This window comes from Lucilia cuprina, chromosome 5 (genome assembly GCF_022045245.1).
Source record: "Lucilia cuprina isolate Lc7/37 chromosome 5, ASM2204524v1, whole genome shotgun sequence".
NCBI classification, from domain to species: Eukaryota; Metazoa; Arthropoda; class Insecta; order Diptera; family Calliphoridae; genus Lucilia; species Lucilia cuprina.
This window is the reverse complement of record NC_060953.1, coordinates 52,908,144-52,922,468: the sequence shown is the minus strand read 5'-3', so window position 1 is coordinate 52,922,468 and position 14,325 is coordinate 52,908,144. Positions and strand designations below refer to the sequence as shown.

At 33.1% G+C, this 14,325-nt stretch overlaps 1 protein-coding gene across 1 annotated transcript; it reads left to right on the top strand.

Annotated features, from left to right (window-relative positions):
- Positions 1–2,994: 2,994 nt before the first annotated feature.
- Positions 2,995–13,909, top strand: LOC111679405 (formin-J-like). The gene is made up of 10 exons (XM_046952542.1): positions 2,995–3,178; positions 5,898–6,039; positions 6,100–6,851; positions 6,911–7,102; positions 9,151–9,251; positions 9,325–9,574; positions 9,641–10,023; positions 10,090–10,233; positions 10,300–10,467; positions 10,563–13,909. Exons 1-10 carry the CDS (start codon positions 3,108–3,110, stop codon positions 13,907–13,909), a joined length of 5,550 nt encoding a protein of 1,849 aa, XP_046808498.1. The 5' UTR covers positions 2,995–3,107.
- The last annotated feature ends 416 nt before the right edge of the window (positions 13,910–14,325 follow it).

Below are 14,325 nucleotides of genomic sequence, written 5' to 3'. Positions count from 1 at the left end.
AATAAACTGACAACAAACACATTGTTAACAATAACAAAAAAATCTATATTATTTTTTTTATTTATTGTTTTTTATATGTTTTATTATTTTTAATTTTTATTATATATAATTAATTAATATAATTATTTTTATTAATTTGTAAACTTCAAAAAAAAATAATATTAAAAATTAAGACGTTATAAAACAAATAAAAAAAATATATAAGCAAAAAAAAGATTAAATAAAATAATATGAAATAAAAACGAAAATTATTGCATATTTTATTTTTTAAATAGTTTAACGCTTTAAGTTGGCATTACTATTTTACAGCGTTGCCCATTTGATTTTTTTTAGATTTAATAGTGATAAATAATAACGTCTTAACAAAGTAACAACGCTTTAATGTTAAACAAAACATTGTGTTATCGAAATGACAACTATTCGTTGTGGAAATAACAACGATGCATTGTCGTATTGATATAAAGCGTAATCAAAATAACAACAAAGCGTTATTGCAATGACAACGATGCATTGTTTAAATTACGGTGGTGTGTCCATAGACCTTATGACACACCAAATTGTGTCATAATATCCATTGACAATGACAATTTCAAAAGTGTCACAATGTCCAAGAGCATTGTGACAAAAAGTCCATGGATTTCAAAGAAAAGCCGGAAACCCCAGCGCCCGGTCGAAGGCCGTCTATCCAGGACACTTTTTAAAAAGAATCCAAAAAGCAACATACACCAAATTTAGAAACAATTTTTTCGGGATAAGTGTGTCCCTTTCTTAAATTTTGCAATACATTTCTGTTTTAAAAGTGTTACAATGTCCATGGATATTATGACATTTTAAAAAAGTGACATTATGTCTATGGACATTATGTCGCTTTAAGGTGTATCATAATGTCTATGGACATTATGACACGCCACCAAAATAACAATACTTTTACGGTTTACTGGTTTTTTCCTTTGTTTAAATGAATCGGAAAAGGGCTGGGAAAAAATGTATATTAGAACCACATAATTCTGTCCCAAGATCTTGCGATTTCCACCAGTTCTTTATTGGTAGAAATATCTACATATTTATGTAAAATCCTTAATCAGTAAGGGATAGACTATATTTCCACCAGACATCACAATATTACACTACACAACAATCTAAGGAGACTAACACAGAGAACCTGAATGAAATACAACAGATTTGGGTCATTATTTTATTGACTTAACTTTTATTATAATGGTTGATTCACAATATTCCTGCACACACAACTTCAATTAAAGTAAAATGTAAAGCCCGAAAATCTGGAAAGACCATCATGGGAAATCTGTATGGAATACAACATATTCGATTTATTATCATCAATTAAATATTAATATATAATGATAAATGTAGAGCGTGGCCTAGCAGCTGAAGCCAATGGCTCTGTATTTCGTGGGACCAACAGAATATATCTGCTCAAATTTGAACAGACTACCACTTGGAGCAACCGAAAAACATTCAGAATATACGGCCAGATATGAGAGCTTACAATATTCCATTGTTGCACACTCAAACTAATGGTAGCAAAACCGCAAAACCGTATTAAGAAGCCAATACCTTTGTAAAGAGGTGCTACAAATACCTCTAGTTTGCCTCTGCTTTGGAATGATTTAGTCTAATCAGATTCTCTCTTCAGCTATGTTGCCATCTCAACAGATGTCATTGGGTAATGGGACAGAACAACCTGTGCTGGATTCCTGAACCCTTTAAGTATCTTTTGCTCTTCGCGTAGTAAGGCGCCAGTATAGTTTGGGGAATTTTCATTTGACACTTGCCTGTTGCCTGTCATCCCATGGAGCGTTCCTTATGGTCTGAGGATGAAACTGATGTAAGTTGGCGAACGACCGGGAATGTCTTCCCTGCCCTTCAGGAGACTATTACTGATTTAGTTCACCTATTGCTTCCGGAAAGTTCTATATTGCTAATGCTTTCTTATCAGGATTCATATTGTTTCATGCTATGCGACCTATGGTTGTGGTCCGCCACTCAACTTATCAGGGCAATTATTGGATTTTAATTGACTTCCTTTGACATTCTTTGTTATATTATCTCGACATAAAGAGGGATCCTGATTTATTGGCTAGGTATTTCGGGCTATGAAATACGTATCTAGGTGCTGTTGTCGAAACAACAAGGCCATCTCAGTATTGTTGTTGCTGGGGCTTTAAGAAAGTAAGGGTCATTAGATGATGGGGATTGCATTTTAAATAATGCAATCGAAAGATTAATTTCACCTTATGTTGGGATTATCCCTATTCAATTGGCTTTAGACTAGTGAGGATGCTGCCTCTCATTCCGCAACGGGGGTACTATGGCTCGATAGCTCGAGTATTTCAGCAAAGTGCTTGAACATTTAGAAAAATTGTCACCTGAGTTCTTCATAGAAGAATTCAGAGGCGCGTGGTAGACCGTTATCAAGTCAACCCAGTGGATGAAAGAGACCACCATGAAGGCGGGTGCTCACGTAAAGCTCTCGACATTCGTGTCTAAATCAAGATAAAACTATTCTCACAGATAGTAAATAATTACTTTCGACATTACCTAATAATAACTCAGTTACAATTGATTACTTTATTAATATTTATATAATGAATTAAATTGAATCCGGAGAATGACACACTAACTTATAGAGACCCTTAAAATGATTCTTAGGTATTCTAAAGTCGAATAAATTTAATTATACATTATGTAAATATCTTTTTATTCGTAGCACAGTGTATTAAAAGAAAAATTCTGCCTCTAAGTATAATTTCATTTTATTACCACCTCAAATAAAATCTTGAAAATTTTCTATATAATTCTGAATGAAGAAATAGCATTAAAGACAATGTAAAAATAATTTTATAAAAAAAAAACAAATATTTTTTTAAATATACTATTTTTGTATAAAATTAACCACAAATTAATAATAAATCGCATCAGACTCATTGTTTTCATTTTGTAATTGTAATTTCTAAAACAAAATTCTAAAGTTAGTATTAATTTATAATCTCAAATGAACGGTCGATCTTAAACGTAAAAAGAAAATAATTAAAATTTTTTAATAAAAATAAGAATAAAAATAATAAAAAAAAATAAAAATACAAATGGTTAATATGGAGAAAACTTTACATATTTTATCAAATGCTACCGGCACAAATACAGAGCTTTTAAATATGTGGGTAAAATTAAAAATGGATATAAAAAAAATATTAAACCCCAATTTCACAATATTATGGAAAAAATCCAGATACTTAAACTAAAAGTAATATATAAATAAAAAATCTTATTGTTGATTTTAAATTGAGGTGTGAAATCTGATTAAAAGAAGTTTTAATATCATTTGTAAACGAAGTCGACATATCAGTGAAAAATTGCAAATAATTTTCAATATTAAAAATGTTTTTTTTCTATTTTATACTAATAACAACACTCATCATATGACAAATACCAAAGCTGCAATATTTATAAAGATAAAAATAATTAATAAATAAATAAAAATATAATCAAAAGAAATTATTTAATGTGCAAAAAGAAACCTTTTTTAATTAGAGCATTGCAAAAATGCTATACTTATTATTCATAAAGGAAATCCCCTTTAACCACAACTAGATTTTAGATTCAAAGACAATAAAGACCCGGTAAAAAACACATGAACAACTTGTTCTAGAACACATGCACTTAGTCCTTACTCGTTTCAATTTGCCGATGAATGTCATGACTTTTGTTCGAAATTAATACTATCGGAAATATATTGATTTGAAGTGAAATTTTCATATAAAAATCGATTTTTGGTGAGATATATAAGTGATCACAGATTTCGACAGAGAGGGAAAAAAGACGTTTTAAAATTATACACGCTCGGTACTAAATTGAAACCCAAGTGTTTATAATTTTTATACACTTCACCTTCGTTAGAAGTTCCCTATTTAAAATCATCAATATCGGTTTATAAATAACGGATATATGAGCAAAAATCTGAGGCAACCTCTAAAAATTTCATCGAAAATTTTGTATTTTTTTACATCTAGGCGTATAAAAACTGTAACAACGTTCAGATTGTGCCTGTGTGTGTACGTTGTGTTTGCGTGTTAGTAAGAAACAGTAAACCGCTAGAAACTAAAACAACATTTATCATTTGTGTTTGTTCTTTTGAATTTATTAAAATCTTAAATTTACCAATTGGTGTAGGTTATGTAAAATTCGGCACAGTAACATCCGCTTTCATAATATGTATGAATACGAATGTCGAGAGCGTTATGTGAACATGTATTGACGGCCTTATTTCACGCGGTAGACTTGATAAGGGTCTACCACGTGCCTATGTATCCTTTAATCAAGAACTCACGTAGCAATGCTTGTTCATGGCTATGCCGTTCCATGAACAAGCACTTTGCTAAAGTACTCGAGCTATCGAATCTCCTGCTAAAGTAACCCCGTTGCGGAATGACAAGCAGTATGGGCTCAAACCCAATGCACTCCCTGACAACGAGAAAGCAATCACTGGTCTAAAATCAATAGAAGGGAAAACAACCGATAACATTAGGTAAAATCAATTTTCCGTATACACCGGAAGGCGACCATTGATTGATGCCATGAAAGATTGCATTATTTAAAATGCAATCCCCATCATCCTAATGACCCATTCCATTGCATCCGTTAATATCTCAAAGACCGCGCAACCACACTACTGACATAGCCCTGTTTTTTGGCAACAGCATCTAGAGACATATTAGGTAGTCTGAAATACCCAACAAAATGGATCAGCATGAAATTATGATCTATGGATTTCAAAAGTTAAATGAACCCAATTATATCCTGTTGAGATGGCAACAGCACCGAAGAACTTTCCGAAGCGTAAAAAGGCATACTAAATCAGTACTAATCTCTAATATGACAATTCCCCTGCATATACCGGAGTCCCACTACACTACCGGTAAGAAATACCGATCCAGCAATGAAGTCAAAGTGCTTTACGTGAGACCTGGCGCATAGCCCTATCTCACGGTGGTAGCTTTACAAGCTCTGGGTGAGTGTAATAAACAACTCACCATTGCTCACCCCTGCTGCGTTTTACACGCAGGTTGCATTTTTTATACATGTATGGACTGGTCCATGTTCAAGCACCATGCTCAATTACATGAGCTGTCTAATCTCTGACCATTGCTGCCCCGTTGCTTAACTTCCAAGATGTAAAACATCACTTCTGTTTAAAACCACGCAGATGGAATGGCCTCTGTTGAGACGGCAACAGCACCTAAAGACGTTTCGTTTGTAGACCGAAGTATAAATCCATCAAATAAGCCGAGACTATGATCTTACTCACTATGGTAATTTAATGGTATCACTTGTGTTGAAACCTTTCATCCATCATCATTCAACCCAGCACACTTTGTATTTATCCGACACATTCATAAGAGAAAAACATACGACACATTCATTTAGATATACGGGTGGAGTGAGGCCCGCAAAACCTCTCTCCGGGATTTGGGGTATTCAACCACAGTCACTAAATAAGCGTAATCGAAAAAATTAACAATAATGCTTTGCAACGGCAACAATGCGTTATCAAAATTACACTGGTGGTTGCCAAAAGGATAACAGGATGTTAAAAAACTTTATACACATCCGTTGTCTAAATGTTAACAAACGTAGAAAGCTTACGCTTGACAAGGGATTGGATTTTTTGTGGGAAATATGAGTGAATAAAGATTTTTAGAATATTCTCAATTGCATCGCTATTTAAAGATCTTTATCGTATGATTGGTTGCTTTCAAAATTAAACCAAATTAGAGATTAGAAACTATATGCCAAATTTAGTGTAAATCGTTTTGGAATATTAAGAAATATACAGTCTTTTTCACTTACATGTATATAAATAATCAATTTCTTTACAGAACACTTTCACCAGGAGTTGATGACATTGTAGTTCAACTAGATCTAGATCAAAATGAATGCGGTAAAACCAGTAGATCAACAAGTTCAAGTAGTATAAATTTAAATTCTCATCATGAAGTTTTTCAAGAAATATTACTACAGGTATACAATTTAAAAATAAAATCTATAAAGTTTATTAATTACACTCGCTGCTGTTTTAAGGTGACAAAAACTCCTTATGAAGTGAATTTTTTAAGTATTTTACATCATTTGCTTCGTATCGATCCAGATGGTCCATTATGCGGTGAAATCTGGAAAGTTGCAGAAAAGATACTGCATCGTGTTACGCAAATGGAAAGTGCTGAAGATGTTGAACGTTTGCTTATAGCAACGGTAAATCGTAAATTTTCCTGTCAAAATTGTAGTTCTAAGATAGTGGAGACAAACGATGAGGAATGTAATAATTGCGATAAATTGCCAAGCATAACAACTACTTCTCCTCCACCTACACCTAGTTCAGCGCCACCACCTCCTCCTCCACCAGCATCTGGTAGTTTACCGCCCCCACCACCTCCTCCTTTGGTGCCAGGTTTGCCACCTCCACCCCCTATTCCTGGAGTTCCACCACCTCCACAACAAATGTCATGTGCCCTAGTGCCCCAACAAAATATACCAAAATCAAGCACTAAATTAAGAATGATTAACTGGTCCAAAATTCCCGCACATAAATTCCAAAACAAATCAAATATATATACAACAATAAAAATGAATGATCGACAATGCAAAAATGCGATCAATTTTAAAAGTATCGAAGAACTATTCTCTTTACAAACAAAGAAAAAACCTAACAAAGAAGTCGATCAGGTGGATGGTTGTGATGCGAGTAAAAAAATTGAAAAGGGTCCTAAAAAACTACAATTACTGGATGGTCAGTTTAGTATGAATATAAGTATATTCTTAAAGCAATTTAAAGGGTAAATATTAATAATTTATAAGATATAGAGTATAATATTATATAGACAGTTACTTTCAGTTATAGTTTAGAAGATATTGTGCAACTAATTGAGACGGGCGATAATAAAACTATGGATCTGGAGAGACTGAAAGATTTGGTTAAATTTTTGCAAAAGGAAGATGGTGTGAAATCTGTAGAAACATTTAAAGGAGATGATAAACTTTTAGCAGATGCTGAAAGATTTTTATATTTACTGTTAAAAGTGCCAAAGTAAGTATTAATATTTTATTCGTTCTAACTACATAGCTCTGATATGGTGGCAAATAAGACTTTAAGAACATAATATGGATAGTTAGTTTCATATTTTGAGGTTTCATAAACGGATCCACTGTTTTACTTCCCTTTTTATAAAGATATAGACTTTAAACCACGTTGTGAACTTTAAACGATCCACCAGAGCTCCTGAAAATAACCTCTTTACATGGGTCTACGAACCATGTAAAAACACTTTGATAAGTTACACCTTGTGCTTGCCACAGAGGTATTCCTGCGTTAAAAACAGAAGAGACAATTACCAAAGTTAAAAGTACTTGCTGCCACGTCCAGAAGGAACGTGGCTTCTGGTTGAGTGAAGTGATCACCTATCTGCCTTGACGGCATAATGTCAAGAAGGTCTTTTCAAACTAGGTGGGCCACAGCCCCTAAGGGACTTGACAGACAATCGTTGGAATCATCAAAAATTTATTTCTTGACCAAAATCAAACACCAACGGAATGAACCAGTTAGTTGCCATCTGCATTAGCATCTTTCCTAACTGCCTATATGCCTCGATATCCCATTCAATCATGGCTTAAGCATTATGTAAACGCTAGCAATGTGAAGTGGAGAGATCATCTGCTAATGATGAACTTAGAAGAGAGGCACCGTTTAATCATGCTGGCAATGTGGCGCAATTACATTCTGAAATATATCCAATCTATATTTCATGTTTTTAACTAATACTCTTCCCACGTTTTAAACAAAAGCTCAGGAGTTCCTTCTCAAATAATCAGAATAGAACAAGCCTTGCAAGCAACTGGGAATCATATAAGAAACACTGGTCTGGGGTCAGTTAGAAACAGTTTCAGTTTTAGCTTCTACAACACTTGAGACAATGGTAATACCATCTTTATTCATGATCAGACCATGAGCAATTAGTCACTGCAATACCAGATGAGTACTCTTCAAAAGACTAGAATTGGTCCAAAACTAAATGTTCTTTTGGACAACTATCAATACCTGCTGAGGAACTCTTGTCGTCCATTAGCCAAGAACTGAGTCAGTCAGTAACACTCGTATACACCGAGATTACACAAACATCATGATAGGGAAGATAAAAAACTGAGAAAACAGAGGAGTAATTTTCCTGAAGGCTATAGAAAAAGTATTTTTTAAACTCTTTGAAAGATATCATGACCATCATCATTTGCACAAGATAGTTCTGCGAAATTGAAACTACTCCGCACACAAGTGTAAAGGGTACTCTTCAAGGGACTAGGTCTGGTCCAAAACTAATCCAAATATATAGAAAAACATTTAAAATTTTGATGTCCTAGGTAAAGATCACATAATCCATTTATCCATTACAGGTAATGAAATCTTTGAACCATGTTGTTTTAAAAAAGTAAACATCATCATGTACTCCAAAAATATTTACAGGGAGTAGTTTTTGGATTACTTAAGGGGATCATATACTTCAATAATGTTTGAAGGAAGTGTTTGAGGAAAAGGAATTTAAGAATATGTACCGGAGCTAGGATTCAGATAGAAGATGTGTTTTGAAAAGCTGGCAGAAGTTATCACAGCTTTATAAGGTCAATGAGAGACTCTTGTCAGCCATTAGTTAAGAACTCAGGCACGGTTAACACTCCTTTTTAATTTAAGCTTTGGACCATGTTGTTTTTAAAAAAGTAAACATGATTCATGTCTGCACTACATTGGACTACTAAACGGATCATGTACTCCAATAAGGTTTACAGGGGAGCAGTTATTGGATTACTTAAAGTGATCAAATAATTCAATAATGTTTGCAGGAAGTGTTTGAGGAAATGGAATTGAATAATATGTACCGAAGTTAGGATTCAGATAGAAGAAGTTATCACAGCTTTATAAGGTTGATGAGAAACTCTTGTCAGGCATTAGTTAAGAACTCAGGCTAACACTCCTTTTGGTAGATATTGCAAAAACGTCAAGTTAAAGAAAATAGATTTGGACTATGGATGGCAATTTTAAGCCATAAGGTATGGAGCTACTTATCTAATATTTCTTCTCCTTTTCAGCTTTAAATTGCGCATAGACAGCATGATACTTAAAGAAGAATATAGGTTAAATTTAACATATTTGGAGCCTTCCCTAAATGCCATAATACAAGCTGGAAATGGTAAAATTTCCCATAACCACAACACCAAAGTTGGGCAAAACATAAAGTTTCTTTAACATTTTTTTCAATTTAGATCTTATGAAGAGTGAAAAGCTAAAAGAGGTTTTAGGTTTTATTATATTGCTAGGAAATTATGTAAATTCCGGCGGTTATGCTGGTAATGCAATTGGCATACAAATATCTTCTTTAACAAAATTAACAGAATTAAAAGCTAATAAAACCGGCATGAATTTCTTGCATAAAATTGTCATGGAACTTGAGAATTATAATGCCGAACTACTAGACTTTACTAGTGAGTTAAGCTTTTTGCAAAATGTCTACAAGTAAGTAGATGATAATAAGAAAAGAAAAACAATTGTAAATAAAATTGTATTATTTAAATATTTTAGAATGAATATTGATGAAATCGAAAATGATTTTAAAAACTTGGAAAATGCCTTGGATATTATAAGAAAACAAATCGAATTGCCCACCACTCAAGAGGATATCAAACAGCAAATGTGGGAATTTTTAAACAATGCAGCAGATAAAATAGAAACGTTGAAAAAACTACTTGATCAAATGAACACTTTACGCATAACAATGGCTGAATATTTCTGCGAAGATGTGGCCACTTTTAAAATGGAGGAATGCTTTGATATATTCTACAAGTTTTGCGAACAATTCAAACAGTGCTTAAAGGAGAATCAAAAACGTCAAGAGTTGGAAATTCGAGAAGAAATGAGACGCAAACAAAGGGAGGATCAACATTTAGCTGTAAATGTTTTATATGGTATGTCCTCTACTGAAACCATTGTTTTAGAGGAATTTAATATAATACCTGTTGTTTACTTTCCAGCCAATAAAGATCGCCTATCACAAGCCATATCTTGTCGTTTAACATCTAACAAAACTACGCGATCATCTAAATGTTATCAAAATAATGAAGATGAATTAATGGCATTTTTCCAAGAAACCCCACAAAAACGTATGGGTGAAAAAGGTAAAGTTTTTTTTGTACGTTTAAACAAATTTGTAAACTATTTAAATTTTCGATTTTTCATTGCAGTATGTAAACGTAAACCACGACTAAAAGCTGAATTGCTAAATGAAAGAGAACGTATACCCTCATGGGAATATAATAATGAAAATATTGAAGAAACTTTAACAACAGATAAACAGAAAAAGTTAAATATTGTTAAGAAGTCATGGAGTCGATTAATGCAAAGCTATAGAGGTAAGTTGGAATGTGTTTTGCCATACCAATTTAAAGGAGATCAAATAACATTAAATTTAACAATGAAAACAAATAAAACTTATCCATCATTTCAGACTCTCAACTCAAAGACAAATGTCTAACGCCCGACCTTACGGCCAGACGTCAAAGTATACAAATACTCATACGATCCAACTCTACGGTGGATAATAGAACAAACAAACTAAGGAAACAACCTTTTGTAGAAAATGTCGTAAGAACACCTCTACCACAAACGGACTCAGTTTTTATATTCCCCGAAAACAATTGCCAAAACGAAAGAAGAAATCAAATAGAATTCGAAAACTCAAAAAGTCAAAATCCTAGAATAAGAAAAATTCTTAATGACTCAAATGGTAAACATGATAGTGAGGCCGTTGCAATGCCAGCCGACATGAAACGTCCTAGAATGTCTTTAAAAACCGTGGCAAACATTGCCAGACTTAAGCGTTTCAGTTCGATAACTGAAGAAGATATAAAGATGACAAAGGCTAATCTACGCTCACCCAGTCCAGAGCTATCGTCCACAACATTATTAGCCTTTAGTCCAACTTTAGCGAAAGACCATCATTGGTTCTCAGATCGAGGATTAAAGGTATTAAATAGTGATAATGATAATATTGAAGCTAATGCAACATTGCAAGATATAAAAGAAAATCTTGGCGATATTCCTGTTGGTTTAGATCGACCAGTAGATATACCCTGTACCAAATCCATTGAACTAACAAAAAATGCAAATATTACTAACCAACAAGATCTAGAATCAAAATTATTACCTAGTGATCAAGATAAAGCCGAACATTTTAACAAAATAATAGATACAAGTTCCAGTGAAATAAAAATAAAGCAAAATAAGACATGTAAAGTTCATTCCGAAATTTTAGAACTATTAAATAACAATTCTATAAATCATTGCAAAGCAAATGACGATATCTTATCAAAACACAATGCACTTAACTTAACAACTACGAAATCAAGTAAAAAACTTCCTGAAATAGTTGATCTAACAGAAAATAAAGCTAATGAACTTCAAAGTGATATCATAGAGACATTAAATAACAATCCAAAAGATCGGTGTAATATAAATAACGATATTTTGCCAGAGGATAACACAATAGTTGAAATTATTACAGAAAAAGAGAAATCAAATAAGGAACTTTCTAATGAAAATCAATTCGAAATTCCGGAGCCATTAAATGACGATCATAAAGATCAGTATAAATCCAACAAAGAAACATTGAAAGAAACGATTACAGAAAATAAAGAGTCAATTCAAAGATTACAGGAAAATGAACCTCAATTCGAAATTCCAGAGCTATTAAATGACGACAATAAAAATCAATTTGAAGTAAAGAAAAGTATTTTACCAGAGAACAATACATTGAAAGAAACGTGTGCAGAAATCAAGGCACCAAGTAAAAAACTCCCTGAAATCGATAATACTAAAGATCAGTCTAACGATATTTTGCCAGAGGACAATACATTAAACCAAACTATTATACATATTGAGGAATCAAGTAATAACATTATTTCAAAACCTAATATAAGCTTGATGACTAAAATTCAAAACAAATTAAGAGCTTTATCACCCCTACGACCAGCAAAAGTAGAACTGCTTTCAAATTCTACAGATAATAAGGATAAAATTCAAACAGAACACACCGATATGAATTGTCACACAAATGAAACAATAAACAAAAATCAAAGTCACGAAAAGTCTCGGGAGGAAATGTCCCTAGATGCAGCTGCTTCTACTGAAGTTCAAAACAATAAAACTATTCAAACATCACTGCAGATCAAGCATAAACAAACTATGTCCAAACGCGTAGTGAATCGTATTCAAAATAAGTTAAGAGCCCTTTCACCATTTCGATTACAATCCCAACAAGAGGCAAATTTTCAAAGTTATATTGGACCGGTAGACAAAAGCAATAATTGTAAAGGAACAAAACCAAAACTTACCGTTAAAAGTAAAATAATTTCTTCTCACAATAATAACCGTCGTTCATCATTAACTACTGACTCCCTAAAAGCAAATCACATGGATGCTAACAAAATCAAACGTAAACCCTCCTTAACGAAAGACAATATTCATTTAGAGGAACATTCCCTTGGCAAGATAAATAGTTTACAAAGAAATACAAGTCAACAAAGATTATCACGTCAGAGTTTGCGTTCTTCTATAAACTCCACAAGAAGTAGTAACATTTCACTTAATGTTGTTGAAAGAAAATCGCATAAGTCTTCGCTCAACTCCTCTAAAAATCTTAATCAACGTCGAGCTAGTTTACAAAATACTACAAAAGTTTCATTAACTCCAGACAATGAAAAACAATTAAGTTCTTCCAAACATATTCAACGTAGATCTAGTTTTCCTTCTCTAAATAACTCTACAAATTCCACACAGCGAAAAGCTAGCATCGCATCTAACCGTTCTTCTACTACTGCTTCACAGCTTCGGGAATCTGGAAAAACTATTAAAATCTCTTCGAACAATAATAACACAATCTCAAAAACGCCATCATTAAAAAATACAACCAGCAATGTCAATACAAAACCCCCTAACTCTTCAAAACCGGCAGATCGTAGTAAAATTATAGGAAAATCTTCTTCAAAACCGGAAAATATAAATACTCCTTTAGGCAATAGTACACAGCGAAGAGTCAGTTTACCTTCCATAAATACCTCCACAAATACTACACAACGTAGAGCTAGTTTGGCATCAAGACGTTCTTCGCTGAACTTTACGAAAATTCAAGAGTTTGGAAAAAGTAATGAAAAATCTTTAAGCCAGAACACAACACAAAAACTAGTGCCAAAAAATGCATCCCTAACTACTAATAATAAACTCTCAAATGTTAGTAAAAGTTCATCCTTTAAAACTTCCAAAACAACAGATATAATGCCAACAACAGCCAGAAGAAATTCTTTAACTTCTAGCAATACTCACAATACAAAAATTTCAAATACAAACACAAATTCTTTATTACGACGAGGCAGCCTACAATCGTCTGTACCTAAGAGAACTTCTGTAACTTCAAGCAATAAATCTAATATAAATCATTCATTACAAAAAGATGGCACAAAATCGTCTTCTGCTAACGCTAACTCGTCAACGTTTAAAACTCGTAGAAAAAGCATAGCAAACACTTCCTCAATAAGTTCGAATTATGAAAATGATACAATCACTTCTTCCAATTTAAATAAACTCAAATTAAATTTGCCTTCCAATTCCTTAACAAATAATACAGCACAAAATGATAGCATTACATCTAGTAGTACATTAAATACAATCCCAGCACGAAACGGTATTGCAAAAACTTCCGCTGCAAAATCTGCACAAAGGCGAAACGGTACTGGCAAAATTTCGAGTAATAATCCTTCTACAGCTGAGCAAAATTTTAAACGGCCTTGCAAAAAATAAATCAATTGTTATACAATTGAATTTGTTCAGTTCTAGTTCAGTTCTAGTTCAGTTCTAGTTCAGTTCTAGTTCTAGTTCTAGTTCAGTTCTAGTTCAGTTCTAGTTCAGTTCTAGTTCAGTTCTAGTTCAGTTCTAGTTCAGTTCTAGTTCAGTTCTAGTTCAGTTCTAGTTCAGTTCTAGTTCAGTTCTAGTTCAGTTCTAGTTCAGTTCTAGTTCTAGTTCAGGACTGTAGACCAGACTATAGTGCAGTATATACTACATAAACCATAAACTGGACTACCTATATCTGAGTCTTTAGTTCCACGTAACAGGGTGCAAAAAGGGATTGTCAATATTACAAACAGAATTTCAATTATTTTTAGATTTTTTACCTAAAATACTCGCACTGTCCATAAAACGCGATAAGTATTTATAAT

What these genes read in the sequence shown, in the direction of transcription:
- LOC111679405 (XM_046952542.1), top strand. Translation starts at nt 3,108, where the DNA reads ATGGTTAATATGGAGAAAACTTTACATATTTTATCAAATGCTACCGGC. An exon ending in TTCAAGAAATATTACTACAG is followed by an intron (nt 6,040 to 6,099) that starts GTATACAATTTA and finishes TGCTGTTTTAAG; the next exon opens with GTGACAAAAACTCCTTATGA. An exon ending in TTTTTGCAAAATGTCTACAA is followed by an intron (nt 9,575 to 9,640) that starts GTAAGTAGATGA and finishes TAAATATTTTAG; the next exon opens with AATGAATATTGATGAAATCG.